Source organism: Ranitomeya variabilis, chromosome 5 (assembly GCF_051348905.1).
Source record: "Ranitomeya variabilis isolate aRanVar5 chromosome 5, aRanVar5.hap1, whole genome shotgun sequence".
NCBI classification, from domain to species: Eukaryota; Metazoa; Chordata; class Amphibia; order Anura; family Dendrobatidae; genus Ranitomeya; species Ranitomeya variabilis.
Window position 1 is genome coordinate 104,169,698 of NC_135236.1, and position 14,214 is coordinate 104,183,911.

Genomic DNA, 14,214 nt, shown 5'->3' on the forward strand with positions numbered 1-14,214 from the left:
AAAACACTAATTGTATTAAAGCTACAGCAATGGAATCCCTGGAATCATCGCCTTTCTCCAACAACAGTCTGCCTTTCGACAGTGCTATATTGTTTTTGTTTCTTGACATGGTCTTAAATGATCTCTTAATCTGAATAAAGTCATATAGTTAGACCAAAACATGATTTTTGTTTGGATTGCTCTACAATGAATGAAATTCCTTCTTAACATTGGTTTGGAGTTAGGGCACTACTTGTGCACCTCCAGCATCAAAAGTGTTGTATTCTTAAGAAAGGCTAATCTCAGTCTCAGTCTAAGGGTAGGTTTGCACGATCATATAAAAATATTTCATCCAGAAAAGTGAGATGATTCTTTATTTAGTTGCCACCTGTGTGTAGTCCGTATACAATCGGATTTTTCACAGAACCATTTTCAGTTTCCTATGCTACAGAATTGCAATGTATCTGTAAAAATCGGATGCTTTACGCGCCCATAGTCTTCAATATGTGAGTCTCATCCGATTTATAGAAGAAACTAGTGCCCACTGCCATTTTCTCTGCATGCAGATTTGGTCAGTGAAAAAAATCGCCCATCTGCACTGCCTCTTTGAATAACAATGGTCCGAGTGATGTCCGTTCTTTTCATGCACAACAATTAGATCGAAAATACGGTTGTGTGAAGGAACCCTTACAGGCAAAGTATGCATCTGCGCTAATTGTACCAAGGTTTGTTACCTCCTCCCCAAAAACACAGAGGTGACTGAGGAAGGGTCATCTGTAAGCCAAGTAGAACTTAAAACTTACAACATTAGTGATTTTTATATTGACTCTGGATGAAGTCCCACTAAAATACTAATAACCTTTAATGGCAATGAAGGAAAGCAATAATCACCATCCCGCACACTTGTGTTACAGTTGTTGCAGCTGGAAAAAGCACCGCGAGTGGTGTCGATCAGTGATGTGTCGGCAAGAGAAACCAGATGGACTCTACAAAGGGGGAGCTTCCTGCTGCAAGTCAGAGACAGGTGACCGTGCATCAGGTATGACGTGAGAATGAGGCAGAGGGCGATGAATATTTTATGCCTCTTAACTAAACTAATGTCATAAGTGTTAGTGTACAAATTACAAATCTGATGTCATTGCATTTAAAGCTTGACACCCTGTCAGAAGATGAGTGAGCATTAATTACACGGAGGCTTAAGTAAATGGACATCACACCTGCTTAGGAGATGAGTGTGAAGGGAGTATGTGTGATCTCTGGCCTGTATCCATAACTCTTACATAATACTCAACCACAAGTATCTATAGGTAGACCTAGATGCATCGGCAAGTCACTGATCTGCCCAGCATTGAGCAGTTGAAGTGTTAGTTGGCTCTCATGCCCCCTGCCTCATGGTCCCTATCCATAGGCAGACATATCATTATGTCTGGGACCACAGGGGCCCAGAAGATAAGCGGGTCCACTTCTACCTCCAAAGTAGCAAGAAGCTTCTGTCATAGACACAGTATTGGACTGTAAATAGCCCATATACTGTTTCTGCATTGGCGCCCTCTTTTGTCTGGGTCCACGGGTGTCCCTGGCTATTGGCATCTCCATATTTGGTTGTGCACCAGTGGTACCAAAGATGCCATGCCATTACAAAAAAGTAAGACTAGGGTGAACATCAGTTACCTGGCACAACGTTAATAGTTGCCTATTTCAGGCCAACGAGTACTTATCGACTTTATACAAGACCAACATCATTTATTTCCACAGGCCAAGGAGTAATGATGACAGAATGATTGCTGACTAGCTGATATTGGTAATATTGTGCTGTCCCTATAAATATATAGCACATTTTGTCAGCATTCTGTGCGGCTAAAAATGATTTTTATGCATGCATAAAAATCCAATCACCCAACGAATAGCCTTTTTGCCCATTGATTGGGATGATTGGTGGCCTATTTAAATCAGCAGATATTTGGAAAGAGCATACGAGCTCCTATTACTGCGATTGCTCGTTCACTGACTTTTGACCTTAAGACAAGCGTCAAATCAATAGGTCATATCTTTAATAGGTTTTTTTCATTCCATTAATACTCACGGTGGTTCAACAACATCTATTGTATTAGACCTACTAAAGGTACCTTCACACTAAGCGACTTTGCAGCGAGGACGACGATCCGTGACGTTGCAGCATCCTGGATAGCGATCTCGTTGTGTTTGACATGCAGCAGCGATCTGGATCCCGCTGTGATATCGCTGGTCGGAGCTAGAAGTCCAGAACTTTATTTCGTCGCTGATCACCCGCTGTTTTTTTTATTTTTTCTTTTACAATGGTAACCAGGGTAAATATCGGGTCACTAAGCGCGGCCCTGCACTTAGTAACCCGATGTTTACCCTGGTTACCCGGGTGCTGCAGGGGGACTTCGGCATCGTTGAAAACAGTTTCAACGATGCCGAAGTCGTTTCCCTGATTGTTGGTCGCTGGAGAGACCTGTCTGTGTGACAGCTCCCCAGCGACCTAAACAGTGACGCTGCAACGATCGGCTCTTTGTCTATATCGCTGCAGCGTCGCTGAGTGTGGCGGTACCTTAAGAGTTAGGGACCTCTGACCAATAGACAAGACCTTGAAGTTAGACCATGAAAATGTAATTCTTTTTTGGAAACCCATCAAATGTTTATTTAAATAAACTCAGTCTATTGAAAAATTGCCAATTTTCACTACGTCTGTTAATGAAATGGTCCATAAACTAGTATTAATTAGAGTTGAGGAAAAATATTGCCGGACCCTGGTCCGTCCAACAGACAGATTGATTGTCCACCAATGTGGTTGCCAGACCTTAGCCCTACAAACTTCCTTCTACCTACCAACATTCACAGCTCCTGTTTTCATAAACAGTGGAGGCATGTGTGTGTGACCCCCAACAATAAAATCAAGCCATGTCCGGTCAGTCAAGGTTCATAGAGCTCTGGTCTGATGGCCACAGACCACCAGTGTGGTCCTTGGCCCAGAGTCTTGGGAGTCTTTTTGCTCAACTCTAGTACTAATGGATACAAACGTGAACAATTCTACCAAGGGGTTAATATAAGTTAAAATGGCTGTTCACGATTACAAAAAAAATAGCAACTGTCTGCCCATGGGTTGTGTCTGATATTGCAGCTCAGCATTATTGTAGCAACAATTTCACACACCACCAATTGACAGGTTAGGCACTATTCTAGTCCTGGAGCACCCCTTTAAGTCTGTGTGATGCCTATATCTGGCCTTAGGGAGGAACTGGCAATCAAGAAGATTGAGGTGAACATCTTGTTAGACACATTTTGTGGTTTCCGACAACCATTCGGAAATTGGAAGCAGATACTTACATGGTTGATACGGATTATAATAACCACCTAATTATGAAGCTATTATTCTTATTAACATCCACATCAGTATTTGCAGCTTTGTGAATTGCCTTTGATGTGCTTCTGACTCAGGAGCCTTTCATGGTGGCCAGCTTGAGAACCATGTAATAATCTTCCATTTATCCATTCCTTTAACATTGGAAAACAACAGGTGTGACTTGGCTGATGTCAAGAGCAGGAAAACATGCTCAAGCCCTACTTTGAGTTTACAGCAGAACCTCATATGGGTGAGGAGTCTTTCCATCTCTCCACATGTTTCCATAGGAGACAAAGTGACTCTGTGCACGTCCCCGGCTTACTCAACCGCACAATGGCCGCGTTGTCCTCACGTCGACAGTTTAACGCAGCAACACTGTGGATACTGAAACCTTTCAGCACCGCTGCGCACTGATTTTAAATTGCATTTGGCAGAAGGCCACAGATTTATGGTCTGAACTGCCCTTTTCAACCCCTAAACCTAAAACCTCTGGTTTCCAAGTTTCATCTTATAGAACATCCTGTTTCCACTTTCTATAAAATGAGCAAAGACAGAAAGGTTACTCAACTCATTTATTCTATGCAATGATGCCCATTTCACAGCAGATATTTAGGTATTGTAGCTTTATCAAATAAACTAAAGAACATGTTCACACGACCATCTTCTCCTCACCCAGGAAAAATGGACCATATATTCTGATAAGACTCTGGCCAGAGTGGCATCAGTTTGTCCTGGTTCTCCAACTTTTCCATTCAGTCACTCTGGGAAAATTGGACCAATTACAGACCCATAGACTTGCATTGGTGATTTTTTATCCAACTCTTGGATCAAAATAGGTCATGTCTCCAAGTTTGTTTTTTTTGTGGACCACTTATTCACAGCCCTATATAGTAGAATATCATAGGTATGAGTGCTAGCCTGAAAACCACAGATAGCAGTTGTCCGAGATAATTGGTCATGTTCACAAGCCATATAGAAGAGTTCCTAGTTATGGGGTAGAAAGTAGACAAGGGAGACAAGGGGTAAGGTTAAAGATAATGATATTAGACAGCCTCCTATACTTCTGGGGTAACTTCTAATGATCACTTACTTCGTAGCTTTCAGCTATGCATCATCACCATCATCGTCATAAAATTTTGTAGCAACATTTTTTTGCTGATTCCAAAGATGGGCAAAGTTTATAAATATGTGCATGGTATTAAAATTTTTTCTTGTTTAGTAAATAAAAAGGCCCATATCTCTGGCAAATTTAAAAGACTAAAAACTGCATACTCCATTGAGCAGTGCGAATAAAAGAAGAGCAAACACTGACCACTTTTGACCCGGTGACAGGTCCTCTTTAAAGCTTGTTCACATAGGCTTATACAAACTGTATGGAGATAAAACAATTATTAATAATAATAATCTGTCCCCATACCATTTGTATTCTGCCAGCATGACTTTTCCTGTTTACACGAGATGATGTGTTGTGACGATAATTTTTAGACTGCAAAAACTATCCGATCAGCCAACAAAAAAAGCATTCTGACCATTTGTCAGTTGATCGAGGTATGTTTACATCGATAATTTTAGGGAACAAGCGCACTTACAAACATTTCTTTAGCCAACTATTAATCCACTAGATAGTGGCCCGATTCTAACGCATCGGGTATTCTAGAATATGTATGTAGTTTATTTATGAAGTTTTCAGAATAATGCAATTTATACACAGGATTCAGCCGGCCGGGCGCGACCAATTAGCGAAGCGTGGTTCAAATTCCGTGCCAATTCGCGGCCGGACTGCGCCTGTCTCTGATTGGTCACGCCTGGCTGCGAACAATCAGTGAATCCAGGGCCTGCTCCAGGTTTTTGAGGGCCCCAGGCGAAAGAGTCTCTGTGGGCCCCCCTCTTTAACACATACCACGATTCTTGATGCACAGATACAGCAGAGAAATATAGCACAGCCAAGTAGCATACAGCCCACGTAGTATATAACACAGCCCACATAGTATATAACACAGCCCCCGTAGTATATAGCACAGCCCACGTAGTATATTACCCAGCCACGTAGTATATAGCACAGCGCCCGTAGTTTATAGCACAGACACATAGTATATTGCCCAGCCACGTAATATATTGCACAGCCACGTAATATATTGCACAGCCACATAATATATTGCATAGCCACATAGTATATAGCACAGCCACGTAGTATATAGCACAGAGACATAGTATATAACACAGCCCATGCAGTATATAACAGGCCACGTAGTATAGAGCACAGCGATGTAGTATATTGCCCAGCCACGTAATATATACCACAGCCACGTAGTATATAGCACAGAGACGTAGTATATAACACAGCCCACGCAGTATATAACACAGCCCATGCTGTATATAACACAGCCCACGTAGTATCTGACACAGCCCAAATAGTATATAGCAATGTGGGCTCCATATCCCTGTTAAAAAAAATAATTAAAATAGAAAATAGTTATATACTCACCTTCTGTCAGCCCCTGGATCCAGCCCAGGTGTTTACCGATGCTCCTCGTGACGCTCCAGTCCCAAGAATGCATTGCGGTCTCATGAGATGATGATGTAGTGGTCTTGCGAGACCGCTACGTCATCATCTCGCGAGAACGCAATGCATGGACAGGAGCATCGCGAGGAGCAGCGGGAAAGGCGATGGAAGATGAGAATATAATGATTTTTTATTTTGTTTATTATTTTTAACATTAGATCTTTTTACTATTGATGCGGCATAGGCAGCATCAATAGTAAAAAGTTGGTCATACAGGGTTAATAGCAGCGTTAACGGACTGCGTTACACAGTGGCATAATGCGGTGTAATGCAGCCATTAACCCTGTGTGAGCGCTGACTGGAGGGCGCACTGACAGAGAGTTGTAAGGGGGGAATTTGCAGCCAGACTGTGCCCATCGGTGACCAATCAGCGACGCGGGATTTCCGTGACAGACAAACAGACAGAAGTGCCCTGTAGACGATTATATATATAGATATTAAAGAACCTTAAGGTTGTATATATTATCTTTCCATAAGGATGATGGTCCCAATAATTAAGGGCAGTATGGTGGTTTATTGCTTAGGAATGAAGATTTGTATGTAGCACTAGGGTCTTGAGTTTCAGACCAACTAAGCCAAAAACTACTTTGAGCTTTTATGTTGCTCTGATGCCTGCATGGAGTATATTCTCTTAGTTCAGAAATATTTTCATGGATTAATTTGGATTCAAGCACAATGAGCCTACAGTAGTCCATAGGGACATTGAATTGTGAAGCTCACTTGAGACAGCAACTGGCATGAGTGGATGCGTTCATTAACAAATTATTGTGTTGGGATTGTGTGATATCTGCATATATTTTATGGGGTTTTTTACAATTAGAATCTTAGAATGGTAGAGTTTGATGGGACCTCCTGGGTCATCTTGTCTAACCCCCTGCTCAAAAATCATCCCAGGCACATGTCGGTCCAGCCTCTATTTGGAATTACATAAAAATGATTCTTCATACCATTACCTGTCGTATGAAGAAAAAATTCTGAATGTCGTCAACTGAATAAAATCTTCAAAGTTTTATTTCAAGACATGAAATTAAAATTCATGATGGTAGGATAACGCTCATTACCTGTAGTACTACGTTTAGCAATAATGGGGAATTTTCTAAGATCATATGGCAAGTATGAAGTGATCCTACTCATGACACTATCCAACACCAACCAATCTGAAAATACGTTAAGGTGAAGAATATGGCTATAGACTGAGTCCATTTGCTAAAATGTTCCCTTAACCGATCTCTAAATATACAGATCACATGGTCACCTTGTAGAGTTTCTCAGCTTCAGTTGAATTCTTAGTGACGAGGTGTCTTGAGTTTGACATTTATCCAGGAAGCTACTGTAGTGTTTTCTTGGATAGGTGGCAGCATGAAGGTCAAAATAAATGTCAGTATCCCAAATAGTGATCATCTTCTGGTCATATATGGATAACCTTCATTCTGTGCCTTCTCCAGGCAAATGCAAGTGTTTGCTATCCTGATAAGTTTTCTTTCTAATTGCCTAAATACTCTTTCATATGAAGACTTCTCATTTTTGTATTTTCTCTATTGCTTTACAGTGGTCTGAGAAGGATCTGCAGAAAACAAGGGCATTCCCCATCTATGGAGAAACCTTCTCACCCATCTTGCTCTAACTACAGCTGGGACACATATTCTTAACAGGACACATGCTGGGGTCCATGATGCAAGGACATGGGAACTGTACCCAACGTGCCTTGAGTAATGTGAAGCAGTGGTGAATGGAGAAGGACAATTCACACTGGAAATATATTAGGACTCCAAGTACTCTATGGGGATCACGGAGTAGATCAGCATAATAAAGACTGACACTACAAGTGCGGAACATGTTTTGTTACAAAGGCATCTACTATGAGCCAGACTAATATTTTAATTCTTATACTGTCAGATGGGTCTTCAGTGTGTAAGTCAATGAGTTTTTGGGCCCGTTTGTTGGTAAGGCATTGATAGATATTTTTTTTAAAATCATTTTGACACTCTGAAACAGGTCCTTCTAATGGACCATTCGCTTATATACCATGCTGCTGGAATTTCAGTATATTCATAGATGTATATCTAGGGACAGCTTGGTGATATCCATGGGAAAAAAAATTCATTTTCATCAATATGTTGACATCTTCCAACTTTTGTATATTTAAAAAAGAAATTACCTATACAGTGCATTAGAATTAATCTCCGTTAGTCTATTATCTTTAGTCCAGCAAAACTCATGAGAAGACCTACATAAACACCCAAACTTTACTATTTGTCTATGGCCTATTTTAGCCAACTTAAGGGCGTGTGTTTGCCCAAAAAACGTTACTATCAAATTTAGATGTTTTTTCAGCATATTTATTAATGAGTCACGAGTAGTACAACCCATTCATCGTTCATCGACGCTACACACTGAATGGTTTGGGTATTGATCCAACGGACCCTTCCTTATTCAGTTCTTGAATTTTTCATTACCTAATTTTTTCTGTACCCTGGAAGAGCATGTATGGCAGGAAGAATTACCTTGGTGTCCTAATTATTGGTTTCCACTGTAGACAGTGATGGGAAAGTGAGTCACTATGAGATTAGGGTTTCGATCTCGCAATCCTGTGTCTGGAGACATATAAAAACAGCTGGTCTACATTCCTTAGTTCAGCTCTTACCTGAGGATTCAAGGAGATGAGATACCTACAAGTCATATTCATTGCTGTAAAGCAGGTTTTAGCATGTGTTGAGCAGTCAGATGGTACATATAGCTTTCTTCCAGCTTAGGGGAAGTCTGTTGTCCAAAAATTACCCATTTTAGGAAGCAATTATTTAGGCTTTTTTGCCCTCTATAGGACCCACAATGCCAAAGCTCCCTCTTCTTTTTTATACCTCCTTTTACAATAAATGTTTATTAAGAGGGTTATTAGATCAACACCAAAGGGGGTGTAACTGCGAAATGATAACTTTTTTGTGCTGTGGGAGACTAGACAGGCAGGGTAACACAGAAAATACTAGTTGATGAGGTGAACATACATACATGAAACCTATTCATGTTAGCTCTTAACAATTTTTGGGTGAAAGTTGTTTTAAAAAATGTATGGCCCCGATTCAACAAGATTTTTGTTCAAGCCGCATGCCTCTTAATGAATCAAACGCATCTGAAAAGTGGCATGTGCGCATCACCACAAATCTTACTCAATTCAAGAACTGGAGTAGGATTTCTGGCGTATGGTACGCTACAGCCCGTCATGAATTAGACGTGCTGGGGTATTTTGCCAAAAGTCAAAATAAATTTGTGACTTATCAAAGTGTTTTACCCCGGATTTTTGGCGAAAGCACTTTGATGAATCACGGCTCATGTATTATACCCATCTAAATTCTACAATGGATTATGCAAAAATTGTACAAAGCCATATCCAAAGGATATACAATAAATTTTACAAAAACTTTCATATTTCACATACTTTATAGGGAACCTATCAATCGATTCATGCATCAGAAACCACAGTCACCATGAATCAGAGCCTGGCTATGGAATTGCAGTCATGTATTGTTTTCTCCAGTGTTTCAGAGAAAATATCGTTTGAAGAGCCGGGAACCATAGGAATAAACATGACTAGTCCAGCGTGGCCACCAGATGGCTTCTCCCCACACCACTTTAGTTGATTGCCAGGTCTCTCCCATGCTTGTATATAAGGAAAGGCCTGTCGACCCCCTGGAGTAAGACGGGGAGAAACTCATTAAATTATATTTTCTTTGAAACGCGGCAGCATTTTGGAGACACTCTGATTCATGTCGCCTATGGTTTGAGCAGCAAGAGTCAAGTGACAGATTCCCTTTAAGAAAAATGATAGATCTTTTTAAAGGTGCTTGGTTCACCTTATTGGGTACTGGAAGGTTGTGAAATCAGTCACAGACATTAAATAGGACAGAGCCACAATTTAAAATCGCAATGTTCCCCTTTTTTTTTTCTAGATTTACGGTACTTATTTTAATTGCACATATACAAAAAAAAATGAGATTTTTGCTTTCATTATTTATGACAGCGTCTAATCATTACGCTTATTTTTCCCTCTTTGACGTACATTACTTTACATACCTAACCCATTACGGTTTATGACCAAAATCTTCCCCTTTGGTGACAAAAAACAATTTCGAGATCCATCATGTCCAATACAAGTCCTGTCTTCGAGGTGCTCTAAAGTACACCCTTTCTTTCTGGATCTCGTGGTACCGGATTGGGTGACATGTTTAGGCTTTTTGTGGGTAATTTTATGCATTTTCTCTCAATTCTTCATACTCTTGAGGCCCCAATCTGACGTACGTTTTTCTCTTGTACGAGAAAAACGAACCGATTACGTTGATCGGACATTGATTAGAGTGTGGTCCGAGTGTTGACCATTTTTCTTGTTCGCGGAGAAAAATAAAGATACAGATTCTCCTATGTATGTAATGTAATTTTTTCACGGCCCCATAGATTTCCATGGCAGATTTAGCTCTGACCCTCTGATCAAAATTGGATATATCACCGCGATTTTCTGTAGTTCAAGAAAAATCACGGACATGTGAATGGCCCCATAGACTATGAATGCCATCCGCGAAAACCACAGGTAGCACTCGTACACGAAACACGGACGTCTGAACTAGGTCCAATCTTGTGTACTCAGTTGAGTACTCACCACCAGTAGTGTCCGGTGCTCCTCCATGCATCAATCCAACCATTGCCATTGTATGGCCAGCATAGGACAAGAACAATGCCAGGATTGGTGATCTCACGGTATCATGGTGCTGAAATGCCAGATTTATTGTTGACCAACCATGCAGCCGAGATTGCCTCAATCATTAGGAATCATAGACTGATAGGTGTGAATCAAGGTTGCTATAGTTTAGGTATAAAGCTTATACATGAGGAAATCAAAAAGATAAATAAAACATTGGGTTACAAAGTGTAACTTTGAAGTGGAAGCCTGAACCCAATGCAATTAGGTTGTGAACTTTCCATTCAGTACAAATAACTCCGCTACCATATAGTTTTAATTGCACTAATCTTTGTTATATCGGGTAGAAAAAAATGTACGTTAGTTGTTTCTTTCCAGCCAAATCTTTGTTTATTGCAGCGTAAAGTACTGTATTATAGGTAGATAGTAAAAGGGGTCAAGTGGTAACACCACAGCAAAGAAAAAACATTACATCGCAAGCGGTGAAAGCAGCGAGACCGTCTGAATAAAAATCACCCACTATTTAAAGGGAATCTGTCAACAGGTTTTTGCTATCTAATCTGACAGCAGCATGATGTAGGGGCAGAGACCCTGATTCCAGCAATGTGTCACTTAGTATACTGGATGCAGCAGTTGTGATACAATCCCTGTTTTCTCTGCTACAGATCTAGCAGAGCTCTAAATGCTGAGCCTTGTATAACCTCGCCCACACCACTGATTGGCAGCTTTCTGTGTACACTGTATATTGGCAGAAAGTTACTAATAGTGGGGTCATTATGGGACCAGAAGGCATGAAACACCCAGACTTCTAGTGATCATCTCATGCTGATAAAAAAAAAATGGTTTTATTGAAACTTCAAAATACAGCGGTGTGGGCGGGGTTATATAACAACTCTCGGATTATATAACAAAAACCTGCTGACAGATTCCCTTTAATTCACCCGTTAGAAATGGATAGCAATACTGTTATTTATTACTTATTTCTTTATTACTATATTTTAGGTCACAGTTCATTAGAGGGGGGCAGTTTAAGGACACTTGTGAAAAATTTGGAGGTATATATATATATCTATATATATAATTGTCTAAGGGTTTTTCTGTCTGTCTGTCTGTCTGTCCCGTTTATTCATTCGCTGATTGGTCGAGGCCGCCTGGCGACGATGATGTCATAATGGAAATCCCGCGTCTCTGATTGGTCGAGGCTGCCAGGCCTCGACCAATCAGCGACGGGCACAGTATCGACGTAGATGTCATAATGGTTGCCATGGCGACGATGATGTCAAAAAGGTTGCCTCGACCAATCAGCGACGGGCACAGTCGGAATCATCATTGTCCATATACTACGGGGACATGCATATTCTAGAATACCTGATGCGTTAGAATCGGGCCACAATCTAGTATATATATATATATTTTGTCTTTTATGGATTCTTACACTATACAACTTCTACATCCGCTAGCATCATCTGCGTTTTCCCTTCATTAGATTTACTATTTGCTGTTCATGAAAATTTATAACATCCAGTGAACTGTGGGGCAGATCTGTCGCCACATTTCACATTACCACCTCCCTACGTTACTTAATGGACCTCCTAGACCTAATAAGACTGGTGTACTCACTTTCAAAAATCTATGTTAGGGCGGCTGTATAATCCTGGCAGGAGCATTTTATGAATCCGGTTTTAGAATGAAATACCTCAAGAGTCTAAGTGGATTCCATTTTTGCCCACCCAGCCTCGCTGACAGCTGCAGTCTGTACTGAGCATTGTGAGTTCTCAGCAGCGGAGGGGAGGAGGGACGCTGAGAAGCCGTCAGCGATAGGTGGGCAAAGATATAAACTTTCATTAAAGATTGTACAGCCTTTCCAAGATGAATTTTCAAAGTAAGTACACCAGCCTCATCAGCTGTAAGAGTTCTATTTAATAATGTATGTGGTTTATTTAGTGACAATTTATGGCAGATCCTCTTTATTTATTAACCATAATTTGCTAATTGATTATGCTGTGTTGTTTATAGTGTTTGATACTTACCCAATCGCGGGAAGGAGGCCGCTTGCTTTATACTTTTACTTAAAAGCAATGGGAGAAGAAATTACATAATCTTCTATTAAGTATTGACTTAACGTATATCTTGAATTACCTGGATCTGCTTGAAATCTGTTCTCCGTAGCAATCTTTACTGCTACAACTGTATGAGTATCCAACAATTGGGCAAATGGCTGTGATTGGATTTTCCAATGAATCGTTGCATTCACATTTATTGGCGGGATTGTTTTCTCCATCTGTGTAATATCTTCACCTTTGGAGCAAATTAATAAGCATATTAAGGTTAGAAATAGTGAAAAAAAACAATGCCAAAATACATCCGGGGTGGGCTACGGGGGTTGGTGGGACATGTGCCCTGGCTGCTGGTAGCCAAAGGGAGCACGACAGGCCATTCTGCCATGACGCTGATAATTAGATAAAGGGTTGTGGCAGAAAACTATCTGGAACTCTGATATATCTCATAAAATGTCCTATATACCAACTCTAAAGGCATCAAATGTGAAAACTTAGGCCATACCTGCCTCCATAATGTCTAGGTAACAAGTCTTTATTTTTTCCTATATTTTTTATTTTTGCGCCGGTACCGTACTTTAAAATTTGATGACGAGCCTTGATCCTGGTTATTAATGTACTGCTATGACCTGCAACTTGTGTTATGAAAAAGCTTTAATACCGACCGATGTTAAATGTTTTCCACGGCTCTTTTCTACTCTCAGTCACTTTGTAGAAATTGTAACTATAATGTATATCTTGCACTGAAAGAGAAGGTAATATTTAAAACTTAATTTATTTGTATTCTAAATTAATTGCAATTTTGTGTGATTGGCTGGATATTAGTTATTTAAAAGAAAACCCTTGGATATTAAACATCATTTTTGTACTCATTTGTGGTTGATGGTTCTTTTTAATTGAAAATGGGTATTGTCAGGGCCCATTTTAGACAAAGTGGGGCCCTAAATGCTAACATATTAGACTATCACACAGAAACATTTAGGCTATATTTACATGCGCTGAGTTGAGACCACCAAACGAGCGTGATTAACAATATTGAAGTTGTTCGACTTTTGTTTCCTTTAGGCTATGTGCACACGTTCAGGATTTATCGTGGTTTTTTTTCGCATTTTTTCGGCCGTCTTCTGCTGAAAAAAGGCTTGCATTAAGCATCCCATCATTTTAATGCATTCTGCAATTTTTGTGCACATACTGCGTTTCTTTCCTCGAAAAAAAACGCATCGTGGTAAAAAAGCGCAGCATATTAATTAATTTTGCGTATTTTTTGTGTTTTTGCTGCTATATTATTACATTGGGAAGCTGCAGAAAAAAATGTGAAAAATCCGCAAAAAAACGTGCAAAAACGCAATAAAAACTTGAAAAAAATGCAAGCGGATTTCCTGCAGAAATAGTCCGGTTTTGTTCAGGAAAATTCTGCAGACATTCCTGAACGTGTGCACATAGCCTTACACCGACCGAGGAAGAATGGTGGACACAGAACAATAATTAGTAGATCAATCTGTCCCCATACAGTATCATGGTATCAGCAGCGTATTTGTAGTTTTCACTGGGTGATGTGCTGTTG

The 14,214-nt window shown here is 40.3% G+C and overlaps 1 protein-coding gene across 1 annotated transcript in view; it reads left to right on the forward strand.

The window, feature by feature from the left end:
- TGFA (transforming growth factor alpha) overlaps positions 1-12,944 on the forward strand; it is an 83,362-nt gene extending 70,418 nt beyond the window's left edge. The window contains exons 5-6 of the mRNA XM_077263079.1: positions 894-1,018; positions 7,456-12,944. Coding sequence (XP_077119194.1) covers positions 894-1,018; positions 7,456-7,463 — 133 coding nt within the window. The 3' untranslated portion in view covers positions 7,464-12,944. The remainder of the gene's footprint in view (positions 1-893; positions 1,019-7,455) is intronic.
- The last annotated feature ends 1,270 nt before the right edge of the window (positions 12,945-14,214 follow it).